The 11,671-nt window shown below is 54.3% G+C and overlaps 1 protein-coding gene across 1 annotated transcript in view; it reads right to left on the minus strand.

Moving 5' to 3' along the window:
* CLPTM1 (CLPTM1 regulator of GABA type A receptor forward trafficking) overlaps positions 1–8,545 on the minus strand; it is a 28,260-nt gene extending 19,715 nt beyond the window's left edge. The window contains exons 1-2 of the mRNA XM_060129948.1: positions 8,454–8,545; positions 2,754–2,866 (exon numbers count right to left, since the gene is read on the minus strand). Coding sequence (XP_059985931.1) covers positions 2,754–2,866; positions 8,454–8,525 — 185 coding nt within the window. The 5' untranslated portion in view covers positions 8,526–8,545. The remainder of the gene's footprint in view (positions 1–2,753; positions 2,867–8,453) is intronic.
* Positions 8,546–11,671: the final 3,126 nt, after the last annotated feature.

Genomic DNA, 11,671 nt, shown 5'->3' on the forward strand with positions numbered 1-11,671 from the left:
GGTGACCTTAGGCAAGACTCTTAACCTCTCTAGGCCTCCATTTCCTCTACAGTGAAAATAGGGATAACAGGGCTTCCCTGGTGCCACAGTGGTTAAGAATCCGCCTGCCAATGCAGGGCACACGGGTTCAAGCCCTGGTCCGGGAAGATCCCACATGCCGCAGAGCAACTAAGCCCGTGTGCCATAACTACTGAGCCCGCGCTCTAGAGTCCGTGAGTCACAACTACTGAGCCCATGTGCCACAACTACTGAAGCCCGTGCGCCTGGAGCCTGCACTCCGCAACAAGAGAAGCCACCGCCATGAGAAGCCCACGCACCACAACGAAGAGTAATGCCTGCTCGCCGCAACTAGAGAAAGCCACGCACAGCAACAAAGAACCAAAGCAGCCAAAAATAAATGAAAAAAAAAAAAAGGGATAACAACACTTCTTACCTCGTAGGCTTGTCTACAAGCATTAAATGCATTGATATGTACACACACACGATATAATACATCATCTAGAATGGAGCCTGGTACATACAGTAAGTGTTTTAGAAGTGTTAGCTATTATTGTTATTTTCATCATAGGAAAAAGGCATACCAAAGACTTCAGAATGGAAAAACACTACAAGAGAATTCTAGCGTGAGTGGGTGCCTCCCTGCTGAGCCCCAAACCTCGCCAAAAGGCAGCATCAGGCGCAGGGACTTGCCTCTGCCATGGAGCCCTGGGGTCCGGGGTCTCAGGGGCTATGGCCCAGCTGAGCTATCTGCTGCCTCCCACCACCCCAGGAGGTCCCTGATGCACACGGCTGGGGAAGGTCTGGAACTGGCCATTCCTGGGGACCCCTCCATTTCCAAGGGAGGCTCCCATTTTAGTAAATATGCCAAGGAAGAGTGTGAGCAAGGACACCCACAGGCAGCTGTGCCCTGGCTTAGCGTGTGGCCTGCAGGGGGCCCACGCACTCCGGGCTCCTGGGTCTCCAGGAGCAGACTGGACTGGACTTTCTGTAGGATTCCAGATCCCCAGTTCCCTGAAGAACATCTGCTCACCGTGGGCCCTCCATCCCCGCATCCCAGACCAGGAAGCCCCGCCCTAGGACACCAGGGCTGGCCCTCACCTAATGCTCATATCCTCGCTCCCACCCCAAGTAGGCATTCTACATTCACGGGGAAATTTTAAGTGTATGAAAAGACATACGACAACTCTCCCTCCCACCCCGCCCTCCACTCCAGGTAACCACTGGTATAGTTGGAGGAAGTGCTGAAAACCACGGGCTCTACCCTCTACCCTCTACCCTCAAAACAGGCCATTCTCACGCAATCTGCTTGATGCTTCAGGAGCTCACAGGCCCCTGAAAACAAACCCTGAATCCCATCTACGAACTCCAGATGCAGACGGTCTTCCAGCACCCACCGGGGCGGATTCTTGGTGGCGCATGGCCCTAAGGAAGGAAATGAGCCTGCACTGTGGCTGTATTCAAAACGTCTATCTGAAGGAAGCTCCCTTATGTACTGATGTGGAAAGATTTCTAACATATAGTGTTAATGAAAAAAAAGATCAAGGTGTAGAACTGTGTAAAATAGGCTACCTCTCATGTAAAAATGAAGGGAAAGATAAAAGTAATCTTTATTCCTAGCTGCTTGAAGCATGAAAAGAAGAAACTGATATATAAGAAAATCCTAAGTCCTTATTGGACACGGAGGCGGGGGGAGGGGAGGGAGTGGCACGGTGAAGAGAAAGGAGGGGCTCCACAGATGAAGAAACCCAGTCCCAGATAGATCCCCCTGCGCCCTCCCAGCAGCTCCCCAGGGCCTCACTCAGAGGCCAGGCTTCCAGAAGGCAGGCCCTGTGCTCCCGGTACCTGGGAACGGTCACACGCATCCGCGTGTAAAAGGATCTGCACCAGCCACTCTCAAAGGCACAGCCTGTATGACTTCACTTACAGGAGGGACCCAGAGCAGTCAAATTCACAGAAATGGAAGGGAGAATGGAGGTGGCCAGGGGCCGGGGGTAGGAGGGAGAATCGAGGAGTTAGTGTTTAACGGGTACAGAGTTTCAGTTTGGGGAAGATGAAGAAGTTCTGGAGATAGATGGTCTGACGGTTGCACAACAATGTCAGTATACTTAATGCCACTGAGTGGTGCACTTAAAGATAGTTAAAACGCTAAATTTTATGTAATGCAGATGTTGTGGCTGAATTGTGTCCCGCCCCGCTCCAAATTCATGTGTTGCACTTCTAACCCTCAGTATCTCAGTGACTGCATGTGCAGATAGGGCCTTTAAAGAGGTGACTAAGGCTAAGTGAGGTCATTACTTAGGGTGGGCCCTAATCCAGTCTGACTGCTGCCCATATAGGAAGGGGCGATTAGGACACAGACAACACAGAAGAAAGACCATGTGAAGACAGGAAGACGGCCAGCTACAAGCCAAGGAGAGAGGCCTCAGAGGAAACCAGACATCCTGACACCTTAATCTCAGACTTCCAGCCCCCAGAATTATGAGAAAGTAAAAAGGTCTCCAGCAGTACAGTAATGATGGTAATCCTCAGTGATTCTTTCCTTTCCTCTTTTTAAAAAAATTTGTTTGCTTGTTTGGCTGTGCCACAGGGCTTGCAGGATCTTAGTTCCCCGACTAGGGATCGAACCCGTGCCCCCTGCAGTTGAAGCACAGAGTCCTAACCACTGGACGGCCAGAGAATTCCCTCCCTTCCTCTTTATGCGTTTCTTACTTGAACTTTTTTCAATGAACAGAACCAAAGCTACATCTGCTCACCTGAACAGCACGCCTTTGATGACCTGCCAGGCATTGGGTGCTGGCTGGGGTGGTGGGTTCTGGGGCTGGGTCTCCGCCGGCGGGTCCCTCCCGATGCTGCCATTGCTAGTCACCTGCAGGGACAGAGGCCAGGGTGAGGAGGGAGGATGCATCCTGAGGCGCCAAGGCTGTTGTAGGCACCACCATGTGCCGAGGCCCAGTAAGGGCTGACCACAGGGAGGGCGCCTGGCCCATCCTGGGCGTCAGGGAGGGGTCCTGGAGGAGGAGACATCAGAGCTGAGCCCTAAATCATAACCAGTTGGCTGGTGCAGAGGAGGCAATGAGGGAAGCAGCAGGTGCAGACAAGAAGGTGAGAGAGACAGGCTGACTCCGAGGATGGGCCAATGCACCCTGGGGCTGGAGCCCAGGATGCAAGGAGATGGCTACTGGGGACAACGTAGAAGGGGTTAGGCGGCAGGTGTCAGATTCTGCAAGGCCTGGGTTTATCTGAAAGGTCCTTCCGTGGGCAAACAATTCTTGACGCCTCCTCTGTGGCCAGCCCTGTGGGGGGCCCATCCCTCCAGGGGCTCTGGATCTAGCAGGTGAGACAGACACAGAAAAACACAATCAGATTGTGAGCCACACAGAGGTGTGTGAGATGTACACAGCACAGACCACCCCGTGAGGCCAGAACTAGGAACACTGCCATTTGGCAGCCGAGCAAACGGGGGCTCAGGGAGCCTAAGCCAACTTGTCTGGGTCACTCAGGAAGGATGATGGCAGCACGATGACAGGAGTGTGGGCAGGCCAGCGAGTCAGGCAGGACTTCCCAAAGAAACAATCTTCATTCAGAAACAGAAGCTCAGAAGTGACAACTCCCACCAGTTGTCCCCTCACCCTCCAGCTTTTAAGAGACAGGACCAGGGCTTCCCTGGTGGCGCAGTGGTTGAGAGTCCACCTGCCGATGCAGGAGACACGGGTTCGTGCCCTGGTCCGGGAAGATCCCACATGCCGCGGAGCGGCTGGGCCCGTGAGCCATGGCCGCTGAGCCTGCGCGTCCAGAGCCTGTGCTCCACAACGGGAGAGGCCACCACGGGGAGAGGCCGGCGTACCGCCAAAAAAAAAAAAAGAGAGAGACAGGACCCAGGACTGTCATGATGGCTGTTAGGTGGGAGCATTGCCCAGCCCAGGGCTGGCAGAGAGCAGGGGCTCAATAAACACCCAGGGAATCAACAAATGCTCTCTGAAGGGCTTGCCCTGAACACTCAGGCCACCAATCCACCCATTCCTGGGCCTCCCCAGTCCCCCGACTCCTGCCTCAAGCCCGCTCCTCTGCAACGTCTTCTGTCGGCTTCAAATGCCCCCAAGAGTAGGGACAGAGGCTCCCAAAGCCAGATGAGGCTGCCACGAAGCTGAGGCCAGCATTTGTTAAAGGCGTCACTTGTCACTTCCTGTCCCCTTCACCAGCAAGAGCTCTTCCCTTTCATCTCCCAAGTGCAGAAGAGCACTGTGGTAAAAGGTGGGGCTCTGGGGTCTGACAGACCTGGGCTGTGGACCGGTCCCATGGCCCCTGGCTGTGAGAGCTTGGGTGTGTCACTTCCCTCTCTGGCTCTTCAGCTCTCTGACCCAAGGGCCAGGCTGTGATCATACCAGTACATTTAGGGTAGAACAGATTTCTTCTGTGTGTCGATAAAAGTAACTCCCGAGTACCTACTGTGCGCCAGGCCCGTGCTGGGCAGCAGGGTCAGTGGTAGCCACACAGCTCTGGGGTCTCTGCCCTCCCAGAGCTCAGGGTCTAGAGGGAAAGGTGCCGGCAGAACAGTAAACAGGATAATTAACAAAGGTAAACAGGAAAGTGTTCCAGGGGAAACAAGCAGAGGGGGTGACCGGGTGGTTAGGGAGGCCTCCCGAGGAGCTGTCTTTGACATTTGGGTGAAGGGTGTCTAAGGGAGAGAAGAGGTGTGGGCAAAGGTTTGGCTGAGGGGCGGGCGAGGTCGAATAGGCATAGGGCCCCCTTGTTCAGGGCTGGCCTCGCTCATGGGAGCACTGGGTGGGGGGGGCAAGCAAGGGTTTGCAGCAGGTCTGAGCTGATTCTGGATCAAGAAAAGGAAGCTTGAGGCCGGGCGAGGATTTGAACCCACGTCTGGCTGGCTCCCAGGTCTGTTCTCTTACCTGCAATGGTGGACAAGCTGGCTGGAAACCCTCCCAGGGAAATGCAAAGGAAAGCCAAATGCAAAGGTGCCACTTCACTAGGATGCCCGTAATCAAAAAGATGGACAATCACAAGTGCTGGCGAGGACGTGGAGAAACTGAAAGAGCTGTACACTGCTGGCGGGAGAAATGGAGCTGCTGCTTTGAAAAATACGCAGCTACTTAAAAAGCTAAATGTGCCCCTGCCATCCGAACCAGCAATCCCACTCCAAGGTCTCTGCCTCCGAGAAACGAGAACTCTGCGTCCACACAAAAGCGTATACGCAAATGTTCATAGCAGTGTTACTTGTAAAGCCAGAAACAACCCAAAAGTCTTTCGATGAATGACCGGTGATGGATCTGCACAATGGAATACTACTGAGCAATAAAAAGGGACACTGCTGGGGGCAGAGAAAGTGCAAAAGGGAACAAGGGAGTGTTTTGCAGGGATGGGAGTGTTCTCAGACCACACGGTGGTGGTGACTGTACTACACAACTGCATAAATGTGCTGAAAGCCACTGAACTCCACACTGACAACAGGTCAATGTTACGGCATCTAAATTACACTTCAATAAAAAGGTAACTCTCCTGTGGCTTCCCTCAGAGTACAGGCAAAGTTGTCACCATGGCCTCTGAGGCCGGGCATGATCCTCTGTGCCCATCTGCTCTCACCCCTCTCCCGTCAGTCACCAGTTCCAGCCACATCAGCCTCCCTGCTGCTCCCTCATCACACCTGTTCCACCTCAGGGCCTTTGCACTGGCTGCTCTCTTTACCTGAAAGGCTTTCCCGCACCATATGTGTGACTCCCTCCCTCATCTCCTTTAGGTCTTTGTTCAAATGTCACCTCCTCAGAAAGCCCTTCCCAGACCACTGTATTTAAATGGCAACCTCCTACCCACCCCTCTCTTCCTATGCTCCTCCCCACCTTTAGTTCTGCCCATGGCACTTAGCACCATCCGAACCGCTGTATACTTTTCTTATTTACCTTGTTCACTGTTCCTGTCCCCAACCCCACCCCACACCCCACTCCCAGCCCTCAACAAATACATGGGCTCCAAGAGGGCAGGGCCTCTGTTTTGTTCATAGCCATAGCATCAGCATGGGGACTAGCATGTAGTGGGGACCCAACCACGTTAGCTGAAGCAATGATTACCAGAGCTGTGGGCCTGGTGTCTGAGTCCCTGCCTGAAGGAGGAGCAGGCTGGCTGGGGCAGGAGATTGCTGAGGGTCTGCGCATGAGCCAGGAGAGAGCAGCGGTGGCTGCGGACACTGCAGTGACTAAGAAGCAGTTCCTGCTCTTGCACCCATGAGCCCACTCTCACACACAATCCCCAGAACACCCACTAAGGGGCCCAGGAAGCAGCTGAGGCCATGAGACTGGGCCGGGGCTGGGAGGAAGTCAGGGCATCCTCCCTGACTGCCTGGATCCACCATGGGAATTCCACCTCAGCCCAGCCTCTGCCTCAAGACCCATACATTCCACTAACGCTGAGGGCTTGCTCTGTGCCTGGTCCTGAGCTGGAAAGCGCTGGGCACACAGTGGTGACCAAGACAGTTCCTGCTCTACCCTCCAGGGGCTCCCAGTCCACTGGAGGAGACAGACAGTGACAACCCAGAGTGGGCAGGGCTGGGACAGAGGAGCCCAGGGACTGTCGGAGCCCTGACCCAGTCTGAGAGGGTCAGAGAGGCTTCCTAGGGGAGAGAACACCTGAGATGCACAGGACTAATAAGGATCAGGCAAGTAAAGAGAAACATGTGCAAAGGCTACGAGGTGCAGAGAGAGCGCAAGGCACACTCCTGGAAATAAAAGAGCTTCACGGTGGCTGACGCTCCTCTTGTCCAGTGACTCAAGCAGGGAAAATTCTGCCCCCCAGGGGACATTTAGCAACATCTGGAGACATTTTTAGTTGTCACAACTGGGGAAGGAGATGTGTGTGCTACTGATATCTAGCGTGGCCAGCGGTGCTGCTAAACATCCTACAATGCACAAGGCGGCCCCCTACCACGAAGAATTATCCACCCCCAAATGTCAATAGTGCTGAGGTTGAGAAATCCTAGCCCAGTCTGAGGAAAAAGGGCAGATCATGCAAAGCCTTGATCTACCAAAGAATTTGTACTTAATCCTGAAAGCAAAGGAGTAAGTCTTGAAAGATTTTCAGCAGAAGTGGGACAAGAGGAGATCTTGTGGGGGAGGGGTCCTCTGTAAGCTCAGGGCAATCGGGGCACCCTGAGCCCTAGTCTCTCCGATCACCCCCCACCCAATAATCAACAGAAACGCAGAGGGGGAAAAGACCTTCTTTCAGCGAGACTGGGAAGCCCCTAAAGATTGAGACGAACATTTCCTAGGGCTGCCCCCAGGGCCAGGCCCTGGCTGAAGATGCCGAAAAGATCCAGACCAGGGATGCTGGCTCTGTCACACAAATCTCACACTAGTGTCCTCCCCAGGTGATATTATTTGCTCCTCCTCTGGGCTCCCTCAGTTTCTGACACAGACTTTTTGTCACCATCCTTGTCATCCAGGATTATAATTCTTTGTTTACACACCAGTCTTCTCTCTCACTCCACTGATGAAGGGACATGGCTGGAGCTATCTTCATGGCCCATCACAGGGCTGGCCCTCCTATCCAATCCCTCCATTTACCACTGGAGAAATGAAGGGGGAAAGGAACTTTCCAAGGTCACAGAGTGTCAGCTTCAGTTTCGTTTTCCCCTCCCAACCTGCACTCTTCTCCCCTGTGCTGCCTCCCACGTGTCAGTGACATCCCAGTGGGTGGGTCGACAGCACCTCCCTGTCACTCCATCGATTCCCTAAGCGTCTGAAGGGTGGCTGCCTGAACTAGTATGTTCTGCAGCCTCAGTTTAGTTCAAGTGGCAATGGGTCAGAAGTCATCAGTACCAGGACTTATTCCGGCACAGGACTAGTTTATGCTGAAAATAAACCCATCTCAGTCCCGACCACCTTGCTTCAGCAATGGCTGGTAAGTTCTACAGGGAATGGATCCCAGAGCTAACCTGGGTGACCTTCTGTAGGCGCCTCTGTCTGTTCCTTGGATTCCTGACTATAAAATGGGTCTGTCAGCCTCCACAGCGCATGCCCTTATCCACGATGATTACCTGACTTCCCCAGAGTTAGAAAACTCCCAATCAATCAATCATTGCCCACACCTAGAGCACCCCGTGAACGTCAGCCCATTCTAGGAACTGTCCTGCAGCCTGGAATCACGGAGTCGAGAACCCAGGGCGCTTGGGTACAAGTCTGCGCCCCTCCGCGCCACTGTGTCCTCAGCTCGAGCAACGAGCCTGGTGGCCGCCCGGCGCGAGCATGCAGGGGACCCGGCGCGCAACAGGGCCCCGCTCCCTACACTGTCCAGCCTCCCGGGCTGCCCGGCCCCACCTGGGCCCGGTATTCAAGGTCCCTATGGGCAAGGAGCCCCCAGTGCACAGGATTCTGTGAAAAGAGGCAGGACACGCCCCGTGGGAGGCCCCCCGGGTGGGGAAGAGCCCCTCAGGCCCCTCTCGGCCTCCGTACCTGACCGGAGCTGCCTCCCCCGGCCGCCACTACGGCGCTGCCGGCCCCGTCCGCCTCCTGCGCGGCCGCCATCTTCCCGCTCCGGGTCCCCGCCCCCGCCGCCAGCCCCGCCCCGTCCCTGACGCTCCAGCGCGATCGCGCGAGATTTCACGCTTTCCCCGACCTGCCGGCCACCGTAACCCGCAAGAGCGACTCAGCCACGCCTCTCAGGAGCCACTAAAGTCTATGAAAAGACCAAGCAGGCCACCGTACTCTCCGTCGCGTCGCAGCCTGTTTGTTTTCGCGTAGTAGACACACTGCATGCCCCGAACTCCCAGGGCTTTCTTGGCCAACATGTACGCTTCCCACAGCCTGCGTTCTTTCTGCCCCCACGAATAACCCGCTTCTTCCAGTTATACGAGCCTCCTGGGTCATCCTGTCCACTTTGCCCCGCCTATTCTTTAAGTTCCAAGTTCTTGAGCTTTCCCGGCCACCGTAACTCTCAGAGACGCTCTACTTGAACCACGCCCCTCCTGCGTTAAAGGAACCTTCCTGGCCTCCGCACCCAAGACTCGGAGGGCAGGATCTTTGGTCGGTGGCTTCGCTTTCAGACCCCTCTTCGTAACACAGCCCTTTCCTCCGACAAGTCTCCCTAGGTTATAGTTCTGTGCATTTAGTTACTACTTCAGTGTTCTCACGCCACCACACTTCCAAATCGGACCTTGTCAGCCCCTCCCTAAGCTTTCGGGCCGCCTAGTTTAATGCGCATGCGCGTTCCCTTAGCGGTCCGCTTTCTAGTAAACCTCGCGGCTATGGCCTCGGCTTCAAGGGCTCTAAGAACTCCGTACTTCTTCATTAGCTATCTTCCTACAGCTCCGGGCTTGGACACGTGTTGAAAGACCCTTGGCCCGGAGAAGGAATTATGGAGGCCCAGAGAGGACAGAAGACTCAGCAGCTTTTAAACCTTCACCAATGAATTGGGTGGAAGTCTGACCTGGGTTCAGACCCTGGTTGTGCTACTGACCGACTAAATGATACCGGACAAGTGACCTATCTCTTTGGCCTTCATTTTCTTCCTCTTTTATAAGCTAGGCATTATAATGGTACCCGCTATTCCTCTCCGCCTTTGCCCCGCCGGGTTATTGGGAAGACCCAGTGAAATCAAGAATATAAAACACCTGGCCCGGGTTCTCCGTGTGGGGCTAAGTGATCAGTATCACGCACTGTTATTATGAACTTTACATATTATCTGAAAAGGAGAGCAGGCTTTGCATAGAGATATTTTAATTATTTATGTATCATTTTACTGTCTATTGATAATCCTCCACTTTCCTCGCGGTCTCAGCTCAATAGTATTATCCCTCCTCCCTGGCCCCCAGACTGGGCGGGGCACCGCCTCCCACTCCTCCTAGATCCCTGGACTCCCCCCCTCCCACACCCTGCCCACTTTGTGTCATCACTGACAGAGATGCGTGTGTCTCCAGCACTGTCCCAGGGCATGATTGCCGAGTGAAAGGATGAAACTTTGAGTGGGGAAGATGAATGAATTACCTCTGTGAACCAACACAAGGACAAGAAGAAACCTTGGAGAACTTCTTGGGACTACCCTGGTGGCGCAGTGGTTAAGAATCCACCTACGAATGCAGGGGACACAGGTTCAAGCCCTGGTCTAGGAAGATCCCAAGTGCTGCGGAGCAACTAAGCCCGCGTGCCGCAACTACTGAGCCTGTGCTCTAGAACCCGCGAACTCCATACTCCTGAAGCCCGCGCACCTAGAGCTGGTGCTCTGCAGCAAGAGAAGCCACCGCAGTGAGAAGCCCACCCACCTCAACGAAGAAAGCCCTCGCACAGCAACGAAGACCCAACGCAGCCAAATTAGTTAATTAATTAATTTTTTTTTAAAAGAAAACTTGCCCGGTCCCCTTCTCTTACAGACAACAGTGACAGTAATAACGATTCTGTGAAATTGCAGACCCAGTCTTCAAGTCTAGGGATGAAATGAACATACTGATGAAGTCCCCCAGAAGATGGGCAGATTGAGATTTTTGTGGGCTTCTTTTTTAAAAGTACAAAATTACACGTACACATATAAATAGAGAACCACAGAAAGCCCAGGCAGGTGAGGGGCTTTGAAGCTCATCTTCTCCGGTTTCATTGTTACCCCATCTCTGCTCTCAGCTCTAGGTCCCCTAACGTCCTGTCTCATATACCGCAGAGTCCTGATCTGTTGGAACACTAGAGGCTCTTAGCTAGACTGTGACCTCAGATGGGGCCCTTGTAAAGCCCTCCCCCATGTCTGCTGAGTGACCAAGTAAATTCTTCCATTCCTACTAACTGTTAAGTGAATCACAGGCCAGACCCACACTGCGCTCCACTAGGGGACGCCCAACACCAACCAGAGGCTGGGATTTCAGGTTCTAAGGGGGCTGGGGACCTGAACTTCTGGGTCCTGAGGAGAATGGATTGGAGGTCCTGAGTTCTGGGGGAGGAGGAGTCTTGGGGCCTGGACTCCTGGGGTCCTGAAGGGAGTGGGACTGGGGTTGGGAGCCTGAGAAAGGAAGGCGGAGTCTGGGAGGTACAGCAGGATTGGTTGGAAGCAGAACTGGCCTGGGCAGTGGTTTGGTTTGGCTTGAGTCTGTGGGAAACAAGTGGACAGAGCAGGGATTGTTCCTCCAGGGTTCCCCCCTCCCCATCACCCATTGGGCTTGGCAGCCTCAGCTCTTCCCAGGCCCTGGGGACTTGGGGGCATTTCTCACAACCCTTCCCCAAGGCCCCTGTTTTCTGCTAGATTCACAGCTGCCCAGCCCCAGAACCTGGGAAAACTGCCCCAAGAGTACTGAAAAGGCTGGCTGGAAGTTTATGCCAAGTCTGTTAGGAGAATAGAGGCCCCGCATCCTCAGAGGCCAATAGCCCCGCCCATAGGACTTGGCGGCCCAGGACCACTCTCTACTCCCTCCAGATGCAGGAGTCCAGGCTCTTAGCCCATCTAACCATGTGCCCCAGCACTGTCCTCTCTCAGACTGCAGGGCCTCTGCTCTTATTTGCACCCTGTGCTTTTGGCCTGTAATCCCCCACTGCCCAGATACCCTCTTCCATCTGCTCAGACCTGGGAGCCAAGTGAGTACTCCCCTCCCCCTCCTTGCCATCAACAGTAGTCCTTACCACACTGCATTGTGACGCATGCCCTGTGACCAGCCCAGCTGGGTCCTCTAGAGGGCTCTCCCCGTGCCCCAACCCAA

Source organism: Lagenorhynchus albirostris, chromosome 19 (assembly GCF_949774975.1).
Source record: "Lagenorhynchus albirostris chromosome 19, mLagAlb1.1, whole genome shotgun sequence".
NCBI lineage: Eukaryota > Metazoa > Chordata > Mammalia > Artiodactyla > Delphinidae > Lagenorhynchus > Lagenorhynchus albirostris.